The sequence below is a fragment of the Epinephelus fuscoguttatus genome, linkage group LG3 (genome assembly GCF_011397635.1).
Source record: "Epinephelus fuscoguttatus linkage group LG3, E.fuscoguttatus.final_Chr_v1".
Taxonomy (NCBI): Eukaryota; Metazoa; Chordata; class Actinopteri; order Perciformes; family Serranidae; genus Epinephelus; species Epinephelus fuscoguttatus.
Window position 1 is genome coordinate 4,225,569 of NC_064754.1, and position 16,696 is coordinate 4,242,264.

Here is a 16,696-nt window from a genome sequence, read left to right on the forward strand (position 1 = left end):
AATTCACAATTAAAATAAAGTGATTTGTAGTGGGATGTGTTTTTGTACTCTAGATGTAAGTGAGGGGCCAGAGTGCATGCAATAATAACAATTCTTATAATATTAACAACAGCAACGGTCCAAATCTATGTGACATTGCATAGTTCCAAACCTTCAAACTTTCTTGTATATCTTTGCTTTATGGACAATCAAGAATTTACTCGGTATTATCGGCTGTCTGCTTTGTTTTTCATATTAAACTCATGTTCCTTGGAGGCAGTGTTATCTAGTTATTTTTTAGTATACTATTAATATTATTATTATTATGTGTTAGTGAAAGGTGTCAATGTGTGGTCTGTCTTGATTGCTCTGATAATGTGTGTCAGGCGTTGGGACACTCAGCTGACAGGTGTCCGTGCCCAAACAATGGAGCAATTTACACACTGTAAGCACAAATTTTGTCTCTCAAATAAAAGCAAAGTGAGCTGCTTTGTTAATCCTATGTGTTAGTTACATAGTAGCTACACACACTTCAGCAACACGCCACAGGGAACCCAAATGATTCACTAACCTGTAAAGTCCACTGAACGCAGAAGAATGTCAGCAAACAGTGTGCATTCTTCAAATTTACCCAAAGGACTTTTCAAAGAGTAGTTTAACCTTAACTAGAGCTGCTCTGAAAATACACCCCATGTGTCATTTTTACAGTCAGGACAGCTGAGTACATTCACTCAAGTATAAATTTAAAGTTCCTGCAACTTTAAGCTTTCACTCCACTCCACCTCATAGGTAAATATTGTGCTCTTAACCCCACTTCATTTGTCTGACAAATTTAGTTCCTTTTTGGATTACCTTTTCTCTGAAAGCCACATAACTCCAAATTTGGTGATTTTGCCTGTTTCTGCTAATCTGAAGGATAGTGTTCCTTTATAAGTTGTGAAAATCTTGCTACTTCTAACGAAAAACTCTCTTGGATCAGCTGGAAAACGCATCGCCACAAAGCTAAAAACAGAGCTGACACTGTGACAGGTTGACACTTCAGAGATAGGTGGATCTCACAGCACAGCAACACTGCTGTACATTCACTATCCAACAGTGTATGAAGGAGGTAAAATTAGCACAACCTTAAACATCAACAGCAGTAAAATGAAACATGGAAAGAATGCAGCAGTCCCAAAACATCAGCTATGAGAGTGACACACTGACAGAACATTACAGCTAGTCCTACTTTTCATAAATTAAGTACATTTTGGTGATAAATCTTAAATACTTTTACTCATATATGCAGGACTTTTACTTGTAGTGGAGTACTTCGGCAGTGTGGTTTTAGGACTTTCACTTAAGTAAAGGATCTGAGTACTTCTTCCACCTCAGTGAGTGAGGCAGAGGGTGGGAGGGGGCGACATGATGTTGCCATGATTTAGCAAACACTAGTGAGCGTTAGCTAGCCGCTATCTGGCTAGTTAACTTCAGTAATCTATAACAGATTAATCGATCGTGACTTATAACAATGCATTGGCTTGACAAAGGGTTAATGTCGCTGGCATACAACAAACTGCTTTTGAAACACCTCAACGTTAAGCGCATTGCAAAGCGCCTGTTAGCAGGCTAATGTCCACGGTATGATGGCTATGCTAACATGAGAGTGCAAGTCTGCTGCCGTCTGTGGGACTGTTGTGCTAGCTGGTTCCAGGTAGCTTCTGGCTAGTCACAAGAATATCCAGACGTTGTATTTCCCATTCATGGATCTCCTTCAGCCAGCGCGAGCCCGTCGATAAACGGTTAGCTTGTGAGCAACTGCCAGCTAAGCTAACGTTCACATTAGCTAACGTCAGCTAGGTTACGAACCGATGGGCTAGTGGCTAACAATTCGCCGTTATCAGTCGGTCAAATTAGCTAGCTGCTGGTAACGTTAGCTGGTCAGATTACATAACAAGATCCCCGCCATGCACAGACAAATCCACCCGTGTATGTAGCCAGGCGCTCGGGTTCAACGTACCTCCACCAGCGCCTCCAGCTTGCCTTCAAAAGTGAAGTCGATCAGGTCGGGCTTCAGGCACAAGCCATAGTTGACGGGGTAAACGTCAGTTGGTAACCGTACGAAGGGCCTCCTTTCGGGCATGGTTCCTGTATTTTGGCCAACGAAGACGGTGCTGTGTGTAACTCTAGTTATCACTCTGAGTTTTATTAGGACAGAGCTGAGCAGAACGGGCTTCGACACTGAGGGTGGACAGCAGGTAGTGAGTCTGTGTACGAATGACAGCGGAACTCTGCGGCCCAGGAGCAGCAACATCAACTGGAACCAGCTACAGTTCTCTCCCCGCAGACAGCCCAAACAACTCAACTTAAGCAGCGTCGACCTACAGACACGTGACGTCATCACGTACTGTCATCGTACGTGCCGTACGTGTGTGAGTGTGTGTGTTCATGGCTCTGCAATCATAACAACTACAATTTTCTTATCATAGAAAAGACCAGTGATGGAAGAAGCATTCAAACCTTTTACTTTAGTAAAAGTAGCAATGCCACTGTATAAAACCATATTACAAGGAAAAGCCCTGCATTTAAAATTTTACATATATGCACAAGTATTATTAGAGTCAGAATCAGTCAGGTATGTGTACACACAAATGCATTAAAATAATCAAAAGTAATAGTAGCCTACCAGTGCACGCTGTTATGATGGGCCGTAGTGCATGCTATTGTGCATATATTGTCTCTTCACATAATTAGAGACCTGACACTGGACAACATCAATATACATATTAGGCAACAATCATAATTGCATATCTGTGTATGACCAAAAAAACAACACAGAAATACCACAGTGAATAAAAAAAAATTGATTCAATTTAACAATTTTAATAGTTTATTATAGTTCATGTAGAATAAGCATTTAATTTTGTTCAAAACATACCAAATAAAATAAAAATATTAATTGATTTAACAATTTTAATAGTTTATGTAGAAAAAACATTTAATTTTGTTCAAAAATATCCAAAAAAATAAAATAAAAAATTATATTAATTTAACAATTTTAGTAGTTTATGTAGAGTAAGCATCTAATTTTGTTCAAAAAATATGAAATACATTTAAAAGAATAATATTCTAGTTTACCAATTTTAGTAGTTTTTTTTATAGTTTATGTAAAATAAGTATTTAATTTTGTTCAAAAAATACCAAAGAAAATTAAAAAATAATAATGTAGTTTAACAATTTTAATAGTTTATTATAGTTTAGGAAAAATTAGCATTTATTTTTGTTCAAAAAATACCAAAGAAATTTAAAAAATCACAGATCACCAAAATAATATTTAAAAAAATCAACAATTTTAATAGTTTATTACAGTTTATGTAGAATAATATATAATTATTAAATTAATTAAAAATTAATTAAATAAATAAATATATATATATATATATATATATATATATATATATATATATATATATATATATATATATATATATATATATATATATATATATACATTTCTTTACATGCTGTTGACTATTTTACAAAAACAACAAAACAAAAACATGACACAGATGGGTTTGCCTTTTTTCAAGGGCATAGGGTTCTTCTCTGAACACAAGCATATTTCCGAGTTTGCAATCATCCCCAAGGGCCCATTCTTCACCCAACACATTGTTGCAGGGCCCACTTTTTTTAAACAATAACTACCTTGTAGATGCAGATTTTTGATAACAAATAGAGATCAGTGCATAAATAACTATATATTATTGTAGATTAATTTACCCAGCAGCATAAAAATTAATTAAAATTAACCCCACCTTCTCCAGATGCAATATTAAAGAGATGCACATATTAGTTTGTTGATAATTGTAAGCCAGTAATAAATCATATGACTCTGGGTCATGTGTATGGGTGCTTTTTATTTTCCTTTTGTCTTCTTTGCAAGAAAGTATTTATACATTGTGGTATTTCTACTTTTACTCAAGTGTCTGAATACTTTTTCCACCAATAGGTTTAGGGTAACAAAATAACTGTATAATATGCGATAGTTTTATTGACCTCCAAACCCTAACTTAAATATCAATAAAATGAAATAGAAATAAAAATAAGAGTACAAGTAAAAAAAATAAAAATAAGAAGACCGCACATAAAATAAATCTCTTATTCTGAAAGCGGAAACAGGAAGTGTTTATTTTTTTTTCATTCTGTCAAACAGTGTCAAGATGGCGATGCCCATGAGGAGGACGCTGATAGCTCTTCATAGAGCAACATGTAGCAGTTTGAAGGTACTGAGACATTTAATAGCATTTTTATTTAATTAAAAACAAACAGTCAATATGTTGTCGAAGCAGTTTATTAGTTTAGTTTGTAATAAACGTGTTACGGTGCACGTAGTCCTGACCGGGCTAGCTTAGCTAACGTTAGCTAACTGTCAGGACGTCAGAGATACACAGATGAGTAGTCACACCAGGATGATAAAAATAGATTAAATGTTAGAAAGAGCTTAAATAAACGTATCCTGTATGGAAAGGCAAATTTATCAGAATTGCTATCCCACAACTTTAACTTTAACAGTCACATTTTTTCACTTCATATCTTATCCTTCAGAATAGTAGTGGGTGGTGGCGTCTTACTGGACTGCATTAAACTGAAAAGTGTTTCTGATATTATGTTCATCCTGTTTATATGTATTAACCCCATCCCAAGTAGCCACCCAGTCCACCAGACCTCCATCACAAAATCTGAGTCAGTCATTTTTCACATGGGCTGAAGAGGAAAGACTCACAAACAAACCAAACAATAAAAAGTCAGAAGTTTAGACATAATTTATAGGGTTACTTCGCTTCAGTTTTCCTAAATATGACAAGAAAGGCTGAGAATCTCTGAACAGACCCTTGAAGAAATATCCTCTCTTTCCCAAGGGAGGGTCTTTCCACCTGAAAAGAAAGTCACCTGGCTAATAGTGCAAAAGGCCAGCATGTTGTACTTATAACTCAATGGTTTGTCACCAAATAGAGCAATAACTGAGGATGATTCTTTTGGCTCCTCTCACATCTTAGAGAAAGTATTGAAAATAGACTGCCTGAAACTATATAATGTTGGACATGTCCAAAACATATGTAGCCTATTAGTCTTGCAGAATCTTGCTTGCATTTATCACACACAGGATCCAAATCTGGTCTCGAGACTTCTATCTTGAATTGTACAACAGCTTGCCATTGACAAATAGATGAGGAGTAAATCTTTCAGACAGTTTTCTGCTGAATTGCATCTGGAATGTTGTTAATTTCAGACCTTTTCATACAAATTTAACAGAGACAACGTTTTGGTCTCACCAGGTCGACATGTTAAATGTTGTGGGGTGTCTTTTGTCTGCATGTATTTTACTTCTGTTCTGCCTCTGACGTATATGATATCATTTTGAACACAAGTGATGCAGACTGATGATGAATTTTGTTATAATGTTTTTATCAATTGAGATATATGTCTGATGTTTTGTAATATGGTCTCTGCATCACTGTTTTCTTTCCCTGTATCCCAGTATTTTCTATGTTACCATATAAGCCATATATTGGTTTGTTGATTTTCAATAGTTTAACCACCCTGAGTGGTTTAGATGAATAACCACACCTGCCACCACAGAGCTCGTCAGTCTACTGGTGTGCATGATGTATAACTAAAGGTGTGTCTCAACTTTTCAAACAATGTAGATTGAGAGAGCTATACTGTATATCCTACCTATAATCTGCTTTAAGTCTGTCCTGAACTTAAGAAGGACTTTAACAGAGATGTAGGGGGATAGAAAGGGGAAAAAATGCACCTTTCACTGACTATGACCTCAATAATAAACATAAAGTAGAATGATCACCTTTCAGACAGAGTCACAAAACAATTAAAACTTTCTAATCTTTGTAAAAGTAAAATTCATGGCACAGCCGTTGTGTAGGACTGCATTAGATTGTACAGGTCAGGTGTACCTAATAAAGTGGACAGAGGATGTAGACTGACAAACTGATATTAAGAACACCTCTGAGGGTAAAACCGTTAAATGATAGTCATCGTTAACTGTTTGCTTTATGGCGTATTTGGCACCAGTTTATATTTCTGACACTTAACATTAACCCATTTACATCTCTGCGTAGTGTACATGATGTGTTTGCACCTCACTGATAATCTTTATTGTTTATATTTTGTTTTATTTGCACTCTATGTATTTGCCCTCTTTTCCACTTTGAACTTCAGCTGCTGCGCAATAATTTTCCTCAAGAAACATTTTCATCTTATCTTAAATTGCTTTCTCTCAGAATGCTGAGGCGTCCTTGGACATTCGGCATCCTGTCCCACTCTACTTGCCGGTCCGGACCAAGAAGCGGCACTTTGTTCCCCCGGCAGTGGGGATGAAAGGGAAGAAGGATGAGAGCAAAGAGGGCAAGGGTGGAAAAGCAGGCTCTGTTGTTAGTCAGCCGTACATTGAGAGGCCCATCCACATCGCCTGCACTGGTAATCGTGTTTATTTTATCTTTACAGGCATATATGAAGTTATGGCTGGTGTGGGACTCTTCTAGTCTCAAATGGTTGAATGTTTAGGGTGCAAAGGCTTTGAAGGCTTGATTTGTTAACAGCATTCTTATATATTTATCAAAGTCAACATATCAGGATTTCGAGGGATAGAATGATGAAGATGGTGGTCGGAAAGTCTACTATATTTACCAAAATGTGTTTTTAGGAAAGAGTGTCAAGCAATGTCAAGAAACGAAAGTTGGCATTGAATGTCCAGTCAAAATGCGTATTCCTCTTTACGTATTAAACAATATTTGTGTCACATTTACACTGTTTCATTGTAGCTTGATAATCAGACTGATTTGCTGTTTAATTATACCTCCATGCTAGTGATAGCTGTGGCTGGAGGCATTATGATTTGGGGGTTTCTGTCCATTTCATTCTCATTAACGTGATATCTCAAGAACGTCTTGAGGGATTTTTTTCAAATTTGACACAAACGATAAACTGATATTAGTGGTCAAAGGTCAAAGGTCAGTGTCACACTGTGTCCGTCTCATTCTTGTGAATGTGATATCTACGGAACACCTTGAAGGATTTTCTCAAATATGGCACAAATGTCCACTTTGAGTCAACGATGAACTGATTAGAATTTGGTGGTCAAACCTCACTGTGATCTCACAAAACATGTTAACTCAGGAATTCATCACTAATTGACAAAATCTTACACAAATATCTAATAGAATAGAATGATATAGTGATCACATTTTATATTCAAGCGTTCAAAGGTCAGCTTCACTGTGACATCATAATGGTCTGCAAAATCACTTTACAGGCTATTATTCAGCATCATATCTCAGGAACAGAAGGAGAGACATTTGGTCAGATACTTGGTCACCAAAACTGTGCTGATTGTGGAGATCTTTTGTGTTGCTGGGTTGAAGATATGAGTGAAGCATCCACATTTTAAAATTTGTAGCTTCTCCGCGGCAACATCCATATTTAAAACATTGTCAGCTTTAATGCCGACATGAATCTGGACAGACATGGGTGTAAACTATAACTGCAACAACACGAAGGGTTCGCTTAGGCATACAACCACGAAAAATATGATGGTCGGGTCTGAGGTGATCTGAAACGAGGCCACAAGATTTAACATTAAACTTTGTCTTTTGTTAAATGAAAAAAGTTTTCATAGAGAAATATTTCAATCATTTTTAGTGGAAGTTACACTTGAGTTGTTTTGAAAATCGATACCAAAATTCAGGTATAGTTTTACCAACCCACTTGACATTAAACCACGCCTTCTTCCGTATGATGAAAGCAGACTGCCAGACGTCAAGGCTTGATGATTGGATTTCAGTCGATGGCTGCAAGGTTGTTGTTGTTTTTTCAACGTTATTGAAAACATTCATTCCCTGGTGTATGTACGAGCCAGATTTTTGTTATAAAAGTTGTTGAAAATATATCTCATAATATAAAAATAATGCACAACAAAAACATAAAATGTAGGGAAAGAAACATAACGATAACAAAAACCTTCAGGGTCTGCTAAACAAATGGAGTAAAACTGAAATGTCTAAATAATCTAATAGTTCTTGCCAATTTATAATTTTTGAGTTTTAAATTTCCGGCAGTAGTCATGTACGTTTTAAAATCTGCATCTTTAAAAATAAACAATCATCTAAAGCCTTTTGGAAAAAGAACAGATGCATCCAGTAATCATCTGGATAAATAAAGTGGTGTATATTTTGGGAGATAAATCTGACAGCTGCGCATTTGTCCTCTGGTGTCAACACTAGGACTGCCGTGGTTGTATTTTATCACAAATGTCAGTTCACAACCCTAAAGTGTGGAGCTATTACTCATCAATCAGATGCAAACTATATATTTTGTGATATCTCTTTTGGTTGGAGGGTACATACTTGTTAATCATCTCTGTCTGTCTTTACCAGCGGGAATCTTTGACCCCTACATCCCCCCAGAGGGCGATGCTCGTCTTTCCACTCTGTCTAAAGAAGGCCTGAAACAGCGAACTGAGCAGATACGACAGAGCGCTGCCTCACAGCTGGCGTAAGATCGTTTTTCTAACTCCTCGTGTTGGTCCTGTACTGATGTTTCTCTTGTCAAACATATCTGGCTGTTGCAGGAAAGAGTTTTTTGTGGCTGTGTCATTTAGAGACATTTAGACATTTCTCAACACCTTATTACAGCAGTTTATTGGATCAGATCAAACACTTTGAGGATGGTAGACTGAGCAGTAAATGAGAGAAAGCTGAATGTTTTTCTTTTCTTTATGTTGTTTCTTACAGGATTCGTAAGATCAAAGAGTACGACTCTGAGTTCACGACGAAGAATTTTGCCGAGCGAGCTCAAGAAATCTTTATTGAGGCTCACAACTCCCTGACACAGTAAGAAAATGAACTCGTGTCTCTCACTTCACTCAGGCAGCTGACACAGCTCATCTCAGCGTCGTAGTCAGGGAGGGATGCTGAAGTATTACAGTGAGACATTTGTTACAGAAGTGAGAGAGAGAGAGAGACTCACGCAGCCTTCAGCTCCGCTGCAAGTTGGAAAGCACTCAAAAACAAGCTTTGTTCTACTTACTTTGACAATTAATTAGCTGTTTCTCAGAAAGTATCTGTGTAGAGCTGCACTATTACAAACTGTGTCTGTGCCAGCATTCCCAGAAACAATCAAGTGAGGGCTGTCGCGTGCTTGGTAAATAAGCTCTATTTCCAGGCTATTATAAGGTATATTGTTGCTTTTTAAAAGACAAAGATGACAAAGTTTTAAAGCTTCAGTATGTAAGATTTATGGGGATTTATTGGCATCTAGTGATGAGGATTGCAGATTGCAACTGGCAAAACATCTGGTTAGATTTCCTTAGTGTTCATTGTTCAAGAGGCTTTTACTGGGAGCCTAATTATATGTTTGTGTACGTACCAATGAGGAAATATGCGTACGCTAGGGATGCACGATACTGGATTTTTTGCCAATTTCCAATATGCCAATATATAACAACTCATTTGACGAATAAACGATACCGATATCAATATATCCAATTTTTTTTGTCTCTGTAGACGAGGACCTGCTCCTTATGTAGATTTAAACAGTCCATTCTAAGGTAACGAAAACATAGTGATTCTTATTTTTAGGTGATTATACACAAATGAAATCATAGTTTTTAATATTATATTCCATTTCTGCCAATATTTTCCCCTAAATCCTTTTAACTAGTAATGGAAATGCAAATCAAGACGACATGGTTTGGTGCAGCCAAAAGTGTCAATGGAAAAGCCCTTTTAGTCTGACAGCAAACAAACTGACATCTATGAGATTGTAACTTTAAAGTCATTCCTAACATACATTTTTTTAGTTCAAAATTAGCCTGATATTAATTGCTTTCCTCGCCAAAATATTCCAATTTATTTTTGTTTGTTTTGCAGGTTCAACAAGGAGAAACTTCACTCCTTGGTGACAGAGAGGTGTTATCCCGTAAGTTCTTCTTCTAAATGTTGCTGAAGTTTGCTCATTATTTAAGTTTCATAAAATCCCAAATTTATTTCAGTTGTCATTCCTCTGTCTTGTGTTCAGGAGATGACGAGGGGGAACCGTTACAAGACGATCCGCTGGAGTTTTGTAGAGTCCCTGGAGCCACCCAGAGTGGTCCACGCCCGCTGCCCCGACATGGTCTCCAAAGGCAACCTGTACGGCCAGGTGACGGTCCGAATGCACTCCAAACAGGTACGTTAATGGATTGTAGTTGACACAGCTACAATTCAATCATGATCTGAGATTTAACTATTTTTGTGCAGAGCTTTTTCTTCAAGTTTATGTTGGTTTTTCTTGTTCTTTCAAATGTGATCAGTCCAGCTGTTGTCAGTGTAATAATGTATCTGTGTTGTTAATGTTAATGCAGTTCACACACTGTCATGATTTAGATTAACCTTGTTTTACATCCGTTCATCCTGCAGACTTTGGCCATCTACGACCGCTTTGGGAGGCTGATGCTGGGCAGCGAGGAGCAGCCGAAGGACGTCTTGGAGTACCTGGTCATAGAACGGCACCTCGTCAACCCCTACGGCCGATGGAGGTTACACGGGAAAATAGTGCCATCCTGGGCTCCAGCCAAAGACCCAGTTATTAAGGTGACCCTCTGCTCTGCACCAGCTGACACAAATTTATCTTTTCAGTAAGAAAGAGGCAAAGGTCCGAGGCACACTCTCTGTCAAATGGAAATTAAAGGACCTTTATTAACTGGCCGGTCCATACGTCATTTTAACTGCCACATGAGCAAGGTCGGTGGGCTGTGTTTAGTGTCTCAAGCTTTTCAACAGCATTTCCTTATTTTTCTCTCGCTTGCTGTCAGATTTCCTTTTAAACATCTTTCACTTCTCCCTCTAAAATAGAGGCTGTTTGTCTGTTAGTGTCTGGACACTCAATTGCCAGTTTATTAGGTACGCTTGGTGAACACCAGCCCAGTCTGTGACAAAATCCTACTGTCCTGAAGGTCATGGTGTTCAGGTTTTGCTGAAACTGTTTTTTGCCTCCCCCCTTTTTGGTACAATACAGTTAAACTGCACCACGAACTAAAGCCTCTTGTAACAGCTTCAACAAAAACTCAACGTTTTAATCTTCATGTAGGGGGAATTTGTGGCAGGACCGTTGTATTAGACTGCATCGCTGTAGCTCGGTGGACCTAATATACAGCATCCAGTGGACTGTGATCAAATCATGAAATATTTAGCCTGTTACACTCTACACAGTTTTTATTCAGAAGAAGACATCAATAAGAAAGTGAGCTTTACTTGTGTGTCACTCCCCAACATCGCCTTTGGCGCACTGACACGTTAATAATAAATCGTTAAACCTTCAATTTGCCCACATACCAGCACTAAACAAGTATCAGCAGAATCAAGACGGCATTGCAGAACACTATAACTGTCACAAAATAATAATAAATTATATATCAGTCGGCAGATATAGAATAATATAAGAGATTTCTCCCTAATATAATGAAGGTGATGGTACTAAGTTTATAGTGTTACATCCTTGAAAATGACATTTAACTCAACAGCAACATCTCTCTCAAGAAACAGTGTTACTGCGGATAATCGACAGACTGTTGGCATTTTTTGTGTGGACTGTTTTAATGGCGAATGAAGATACCGCCAGTGAAAACTGTTGACGATGAGGTCTGTCAGTAAAAGCGATATTGATTCTGGAAAGATGTAATTTTCAGTTGTTTCGAGTGCCACAAACTAAAACCCCTGCTGTTGTGGAGTTGAGGCAGAAATCTGAGACACAGATATCTTAAAATCTGGAGAAATAAAGTCGAAACTATGCATGGATAGATACCGACAGAGGTAAGTGAGAAAATATATATTTTTTTGTATTTGGGTGACTCTTTAACCACAAAAACAAGGTAGGGTTGCAGCGGCATATAGTAAAACCGTATACCCTGATATAAGAGTTGAAGATGTACATTTGCTTCTCTGCGATTCTGAATAAAAATGCAGCTGAACTGGGACTCTTGCTTGTACAAGCACATCCTCTTTCCTTCTCAGCTGCCTGTCAGACTTTCTGCACACACTTGCATAAAAAATAAGTTTTGAGTTTTAATTGTAAATCATTTGTGCAACCAAAAAACCCTCTGTTTTCATTGCATTAAGGGTCAGAGTAACTGATAATAATGATTGTGTAATACAGTACACTGTGAAACCCTGATATTTACCAAGATGGTTATCGAATCGTGAAAATCTCTGTTTTAAAAAAAAATCTCAGTTAAAGTGGTGCAAAAACACATTAAAGTGCTTTCAGGAGCACACCAAAATAACAGGCAGCGATATAATTTAGTTTCACAGAGAAGAAGATGTTGGCCAATCAGAAGCCAAAAAAAAGCTTTTACCGGAAGGCTACTTGGAGCAGTGACCTCCGTAAAGCATTCTGACACCTCCGCTCCCCAAAACAGAGGAAGAGTAACAGTACCTTTATGTGGAAACCAAGCAGCAATCTCCAAGGCAGATCCATATGGTCGCTTCTGGCTCCAAAAAGCAAAGATGGCGACAGTTGAAATGCCGTAATCGATGTTTCAAAATGGCAGTTCACAATCCAATGTAGCCGTGGCCGTTATTTATACAGTTTATGGTGTAACCATGTAAAAAGGCCTGTTAGCGAGGTGAAGGCCAGCACTATCCTGGTCACGTCTGCCATTGCATAAAATGTCGCCTAACTTGTGATGCCTCACAAACAAGATAACCATAGACTCTTGACATTTCAAGTTGAAAACTAGATTAGTCTTGTCTACATGTCAACTCTAACAGTTTCTGTAAATCCTCAGCCTGGACGGAGTTTTACAAAAGATCCATTTCAGTGACCTAACTCGCAGTTTGCGTGTGGACAGAAAAGGCTACGTTTTAAAAGGCACCAGTACCTGTTGACCAGACCTGAGTTTTCCTCATCACTAAACTCTGGACTGAGTGAGAGGACTCCTGCTGACCTGATTGTGTTTCTCACTGTGTGGATGCAGGATTAAACCACATTTAACCAGCACGTCTCCGTCATATATGAATATTTTTGACATGCAGGAATGTGATGTTGTAGCTCCGTCCTTTACACACGAACCTGCTGCTCGGACTTTAAATAATCTGGTGATCTGTTAGTTTATTCTGGTATAAGTGTCCTCAGTGACACACGTGTGTCAGTGAGCGTCAGTAAAACGATGCACAAAGCCCCGTTAGATTCTGAGAGGTCGTCTTCAGTGTCTGCGTCAGTCTTCACAGCGCATAACTGGAATAGAAGTTGACTTGCCTTACACGCATCACTGCAAAACGTAGAATATAATCACCTTAAATCTGTGAGTCAGCCCCTGCTGTGTCTCAGATATACCAGACAGATGGAGCAGTAATGTTGCCTGGAAGGTGTCTCTTACTCTGCAAAGCTTCACTGTCAGTGCTCTGCAACAGACACTGTCTCCAGTCTTAATTTGCCACAGATATGTTTTTAATCAATAATATTAATAATAATGATGAAGAGGAGGAGCTTGTTAATGTGATTACAAAACAGGAAGTTCACTTTCATTGATAGTAAGAGAACAAGGGTGTTATTTAATTCATCATAACAGAATGACATGAGTGAAATGGTGTGTGTCTCCACAAATATATTAAAAGAAAAGCATCGTGTCTCATTGTTTATCAGTTGTCTTCACTAGAATTGTCTGAAATGATTCACTTCAGACAGATTTTCCTTTCATAATCTCTTTTTTTTGTTCCTTTCAATACACCTTGCAGTTTTTACATGCATAATGCAACGGATTTCTTAAAAACCAGTTCCACCAAACCTCTGAGGTTTGACTAATTCCTCGTGGTTATTTTAGGCTCTGCCACCTGTCATTCACAATCTGTCAAGCCAGCTGACAAATGAAATGCTTCCACCAGCTGTAGTCCATGAAATTGCACAGGAATGAAAACCAGATTTTACACGGTCACAGCTGCTCCTGTGTTTGGAGGCAGTTACTGGAAAATCTAAGTTAACTTTGTTAATTTAAAAACTGGAAAAGTTCAGTCACACACGGATGGTCGTTATTAACATTGCAAACTGATTGTCCAAACTTGGTCTTGATTACATGGAGTAAGGGATAGATGTGGTGTAAGTTTTGGCAGCTATTTTAGATTTAGTCTTTAGACAAAAATGCTTATCAGTGTTTCTCACATTTTCGTCACCTTTCATACTAAGTCTAGTCCTAGGGTGCTTTTACACCCGTAGTTCGAATCATTTGGTCACACCTGAGGGAAAAAATGATGCATTGTTGCGTCTTAGTTTTGGTTTTGTTCCTGCTGACACTGACTTGAAATGAACCAAGACGAGTAAATGTAAAGTTCTACTGACTGACAGGTAACTCGTTGATTGGAGAGTTTTGGCATTTGTCATCCTGCATCATCACGACCCACGTGGGGAAATCAAATTCAGGTGACTGACAGATGTTTCTGCAGCAGCACTTTAATGCGTCTAAGGTGTTTATATTGATGTTCTTTGGCTTCACAAAAGGCTCGCAGAGAAATTACTGATTGTAAGCATTATTAGGAGGCTGTTATTAGCCTGCAGATCAATGGCATGATAGGAATAATGACAATCAGAGGCAGGATGATGATGATTCTGAACTCAATACTGTGGGACACTGTCACACACCTTTTAAAGGACTTCATGAACAGACAAAGTACACGGAGTCGGATACAATGGTGGCAGTTTTAACAGCTTTTTAATCAGGGAAAATACCCTCACTGACATGCATATGTGTTACATGGTTACGGCATATAGATGGCCTTTATCAGGATCAGTTATGAGATCGCAGACAGATTTTATGATCAGTAGATGGCTTTATTATCGGTTTAGCTGTTGAAATCATGCTAAAATCACATATCTGCAAACATAAAATCCTGCGGTTGGTTTGTTTTCTTTCACACCACAAACGAACTGTGCCAGAGTTCGTTAAGAAGCGGACTAAGACCCACCTTTTCGAGTGTTCTCTGTTCAGTTGTTTGATTTGCATCAGGGTTTGATTGACAGCTTTCGCACCAGTTCTTTCGTTTCAACTGAACCAAACAGGTTAGGTGTGAAAGCACCCTTAGTCGACGACAACTCGAAATGTCTGAGTCGACGAAATGTCATTACATTTAAGTCAACTTTTAGTCATGGTGAAGATGCTCAGTCATCCAGGTCATGTTAATACTAAGTGCTATATTTTAGGCAACTAGACTTGCTTGAGTTTCCTGAAGATGTTTCAGCTCTCACTCAAGAGGCTTCTTCACTTCTAAGTGACTAGGTGACTTTAAACTGCATGTGGGTGTGAACCTTTGCAGAGTCGCTAGGGTCACAGATGAGTCATTGATCCACCTGGCCATCATGTGGGTTGTTACAGTGAGATGGATCCAGGTGTGAATAGGTGTGAAGCAGTCTGGGGAGGGAACTCGGGACTGCATTGTCAGTGGGTTATAAGTGGGGTTGTAGGCCACCTCCTCTGTTTAATGATGGTCGTTCCATGTTTGACATAAATGGCATCTTTTACGGCTCTGTCAAACCACCTGCCTTCTCTGGCTGAGATGTGCACATCACTGTCCAACTGGCACGTCCATCATTAAACAGATGAGGTGGCCTATGATACCACATACCACAGCTTCACACCCAGTCACACCTGAACCCATGTAACCTTAACAACTCACATGATGGTTGGGTGGGTCAACAATTCACCTGTGGTTTAAAGCCTGTGACTCTCCACCAGTCAGTTAAAACTCAAGAAGCATCCTGGATGAGAGGTGAATCAGAAATTAGAATCAGGGTGACAGGTTGTATGAAAATTTCGTTTAGACATTTTTTTTCTACGACTACAAATAATTTCTCCAGCAGAGTTTTTGAGAGGTTTAAAGGATATTTACGAGCACATACATCTCTTTAAACTCTGATGTAATGATCTCACTGTTAAGAAGCAGAAAAATATTTCTGCATTATGTTAGTCTTGATTTTAAACTCATGTCCTCTCACACAGCCAGTGACTAAAACTAAACCTTCAGCTCTGTCAGATGGCACTTCAGAGATTTGTTATGTCTTATGTGCTGATTTCCATGTATTTTACTTTAATTTGACTCTGCTTACACATGACGTTAATCTACCGCTCTTTCCCTTCCAGACGGTTATGATTCCTGGTCCAGAGCTGAAGCCAGGACAAGAGTTTGACGCCCTCAACTATAAAGTTCCCAAACCAGAGGCGGTTCAGTGGAACAAATAAGCCACTGGATGGCGCTGCTCTTTACATCAAACCACAGTAGGACACTATGAGCAGTCATGCGCCAAATGCTTTAAAATTTGGCTTTGGCTGGTTAGTTTGTCCACTTTGGCAGGAAACCAGGCTTCCTTTGGAGGCTCTTATCTGTTTGAAAAATGCTGTTGGCTGATGAAGCGCTGGAAGCAGCAGGTGAGTTTTAGGATGAACAAACCTATGAGTCCTGCAGCCAATAAAGCGGCTTCCTTCCCTGTGACAAATCACCACACAGCAGTCTGCAATAATAACAACAGCTTGTCTCTAGAATTTGTTTCACACATTTTCATATTGTTTTAAGAATAACTTCATGTGTACATGCAACTAAATAAAATGCACAGATCTCCAGAAACTGAATGGTTTATTTCTGTGATGAATATACTGCATGTTGACCTCAGGAAATACAAAAATAAAGTGTCCCATCTG

General features: G+C 38.5%; 2 protein-coding genes across 2 annotated transcripts in view; one reads left to right on the forward strand and one right to left on the reverse strand.

Moving 5' to 3' along the window:
- The window catches only part of npepps (aminopeptidase puromycin sensitive), a 33,087-nt gene extending 30,747 nt beyond the window's left edge, over positions 1 to 2,340 (reverse strand). The window contains exon 1 of the mRNA XM_049571018.1: positions 1,979 to 2,340. Coding sequence (XP_049426975.1) covers positions 1,979 to 2,272 — 294 coding nt within the window. The 5' untranslated portion in view covers positions 2,273 to 2,340. The remainder of the gene's footprint in view (positions 1 to 1,978) is intronic.
- Positions 2,341 to 4,171: 1,831 nt separating this feature from the next.
- On the forward strand, positions 4,172 to 16,627 carry mrpl45 (mitochondrial ribosomal protein L45). The gene is made up of 8 exons (XM_049571028.1): positions 4,172 to 4,241; positions 6,261 to 6,456; positions 8,412 to 8,529; positions 8,769 to 8,867; positions 9,906 to 9,954; positions 10,054 to 10,203; positions 10,434 to 10,607; positions 16,142 to 16,627. The coding sequence occupies exons 1-8, from the start codon at positions 4,179 to 4,181 to the stop codon at positions 16,238 to 16,240; spliced, it is 948 nt and encodes a 315-aa protein (XP_049426985.1). The 5' UTR covers positions 4,172 to 4,178; the 3' UTR covers positions 16,241 to 16,627.
- The last annotated feature ends 69 nt before the right edge of the window (positions 16,628 to 16,696 follow it).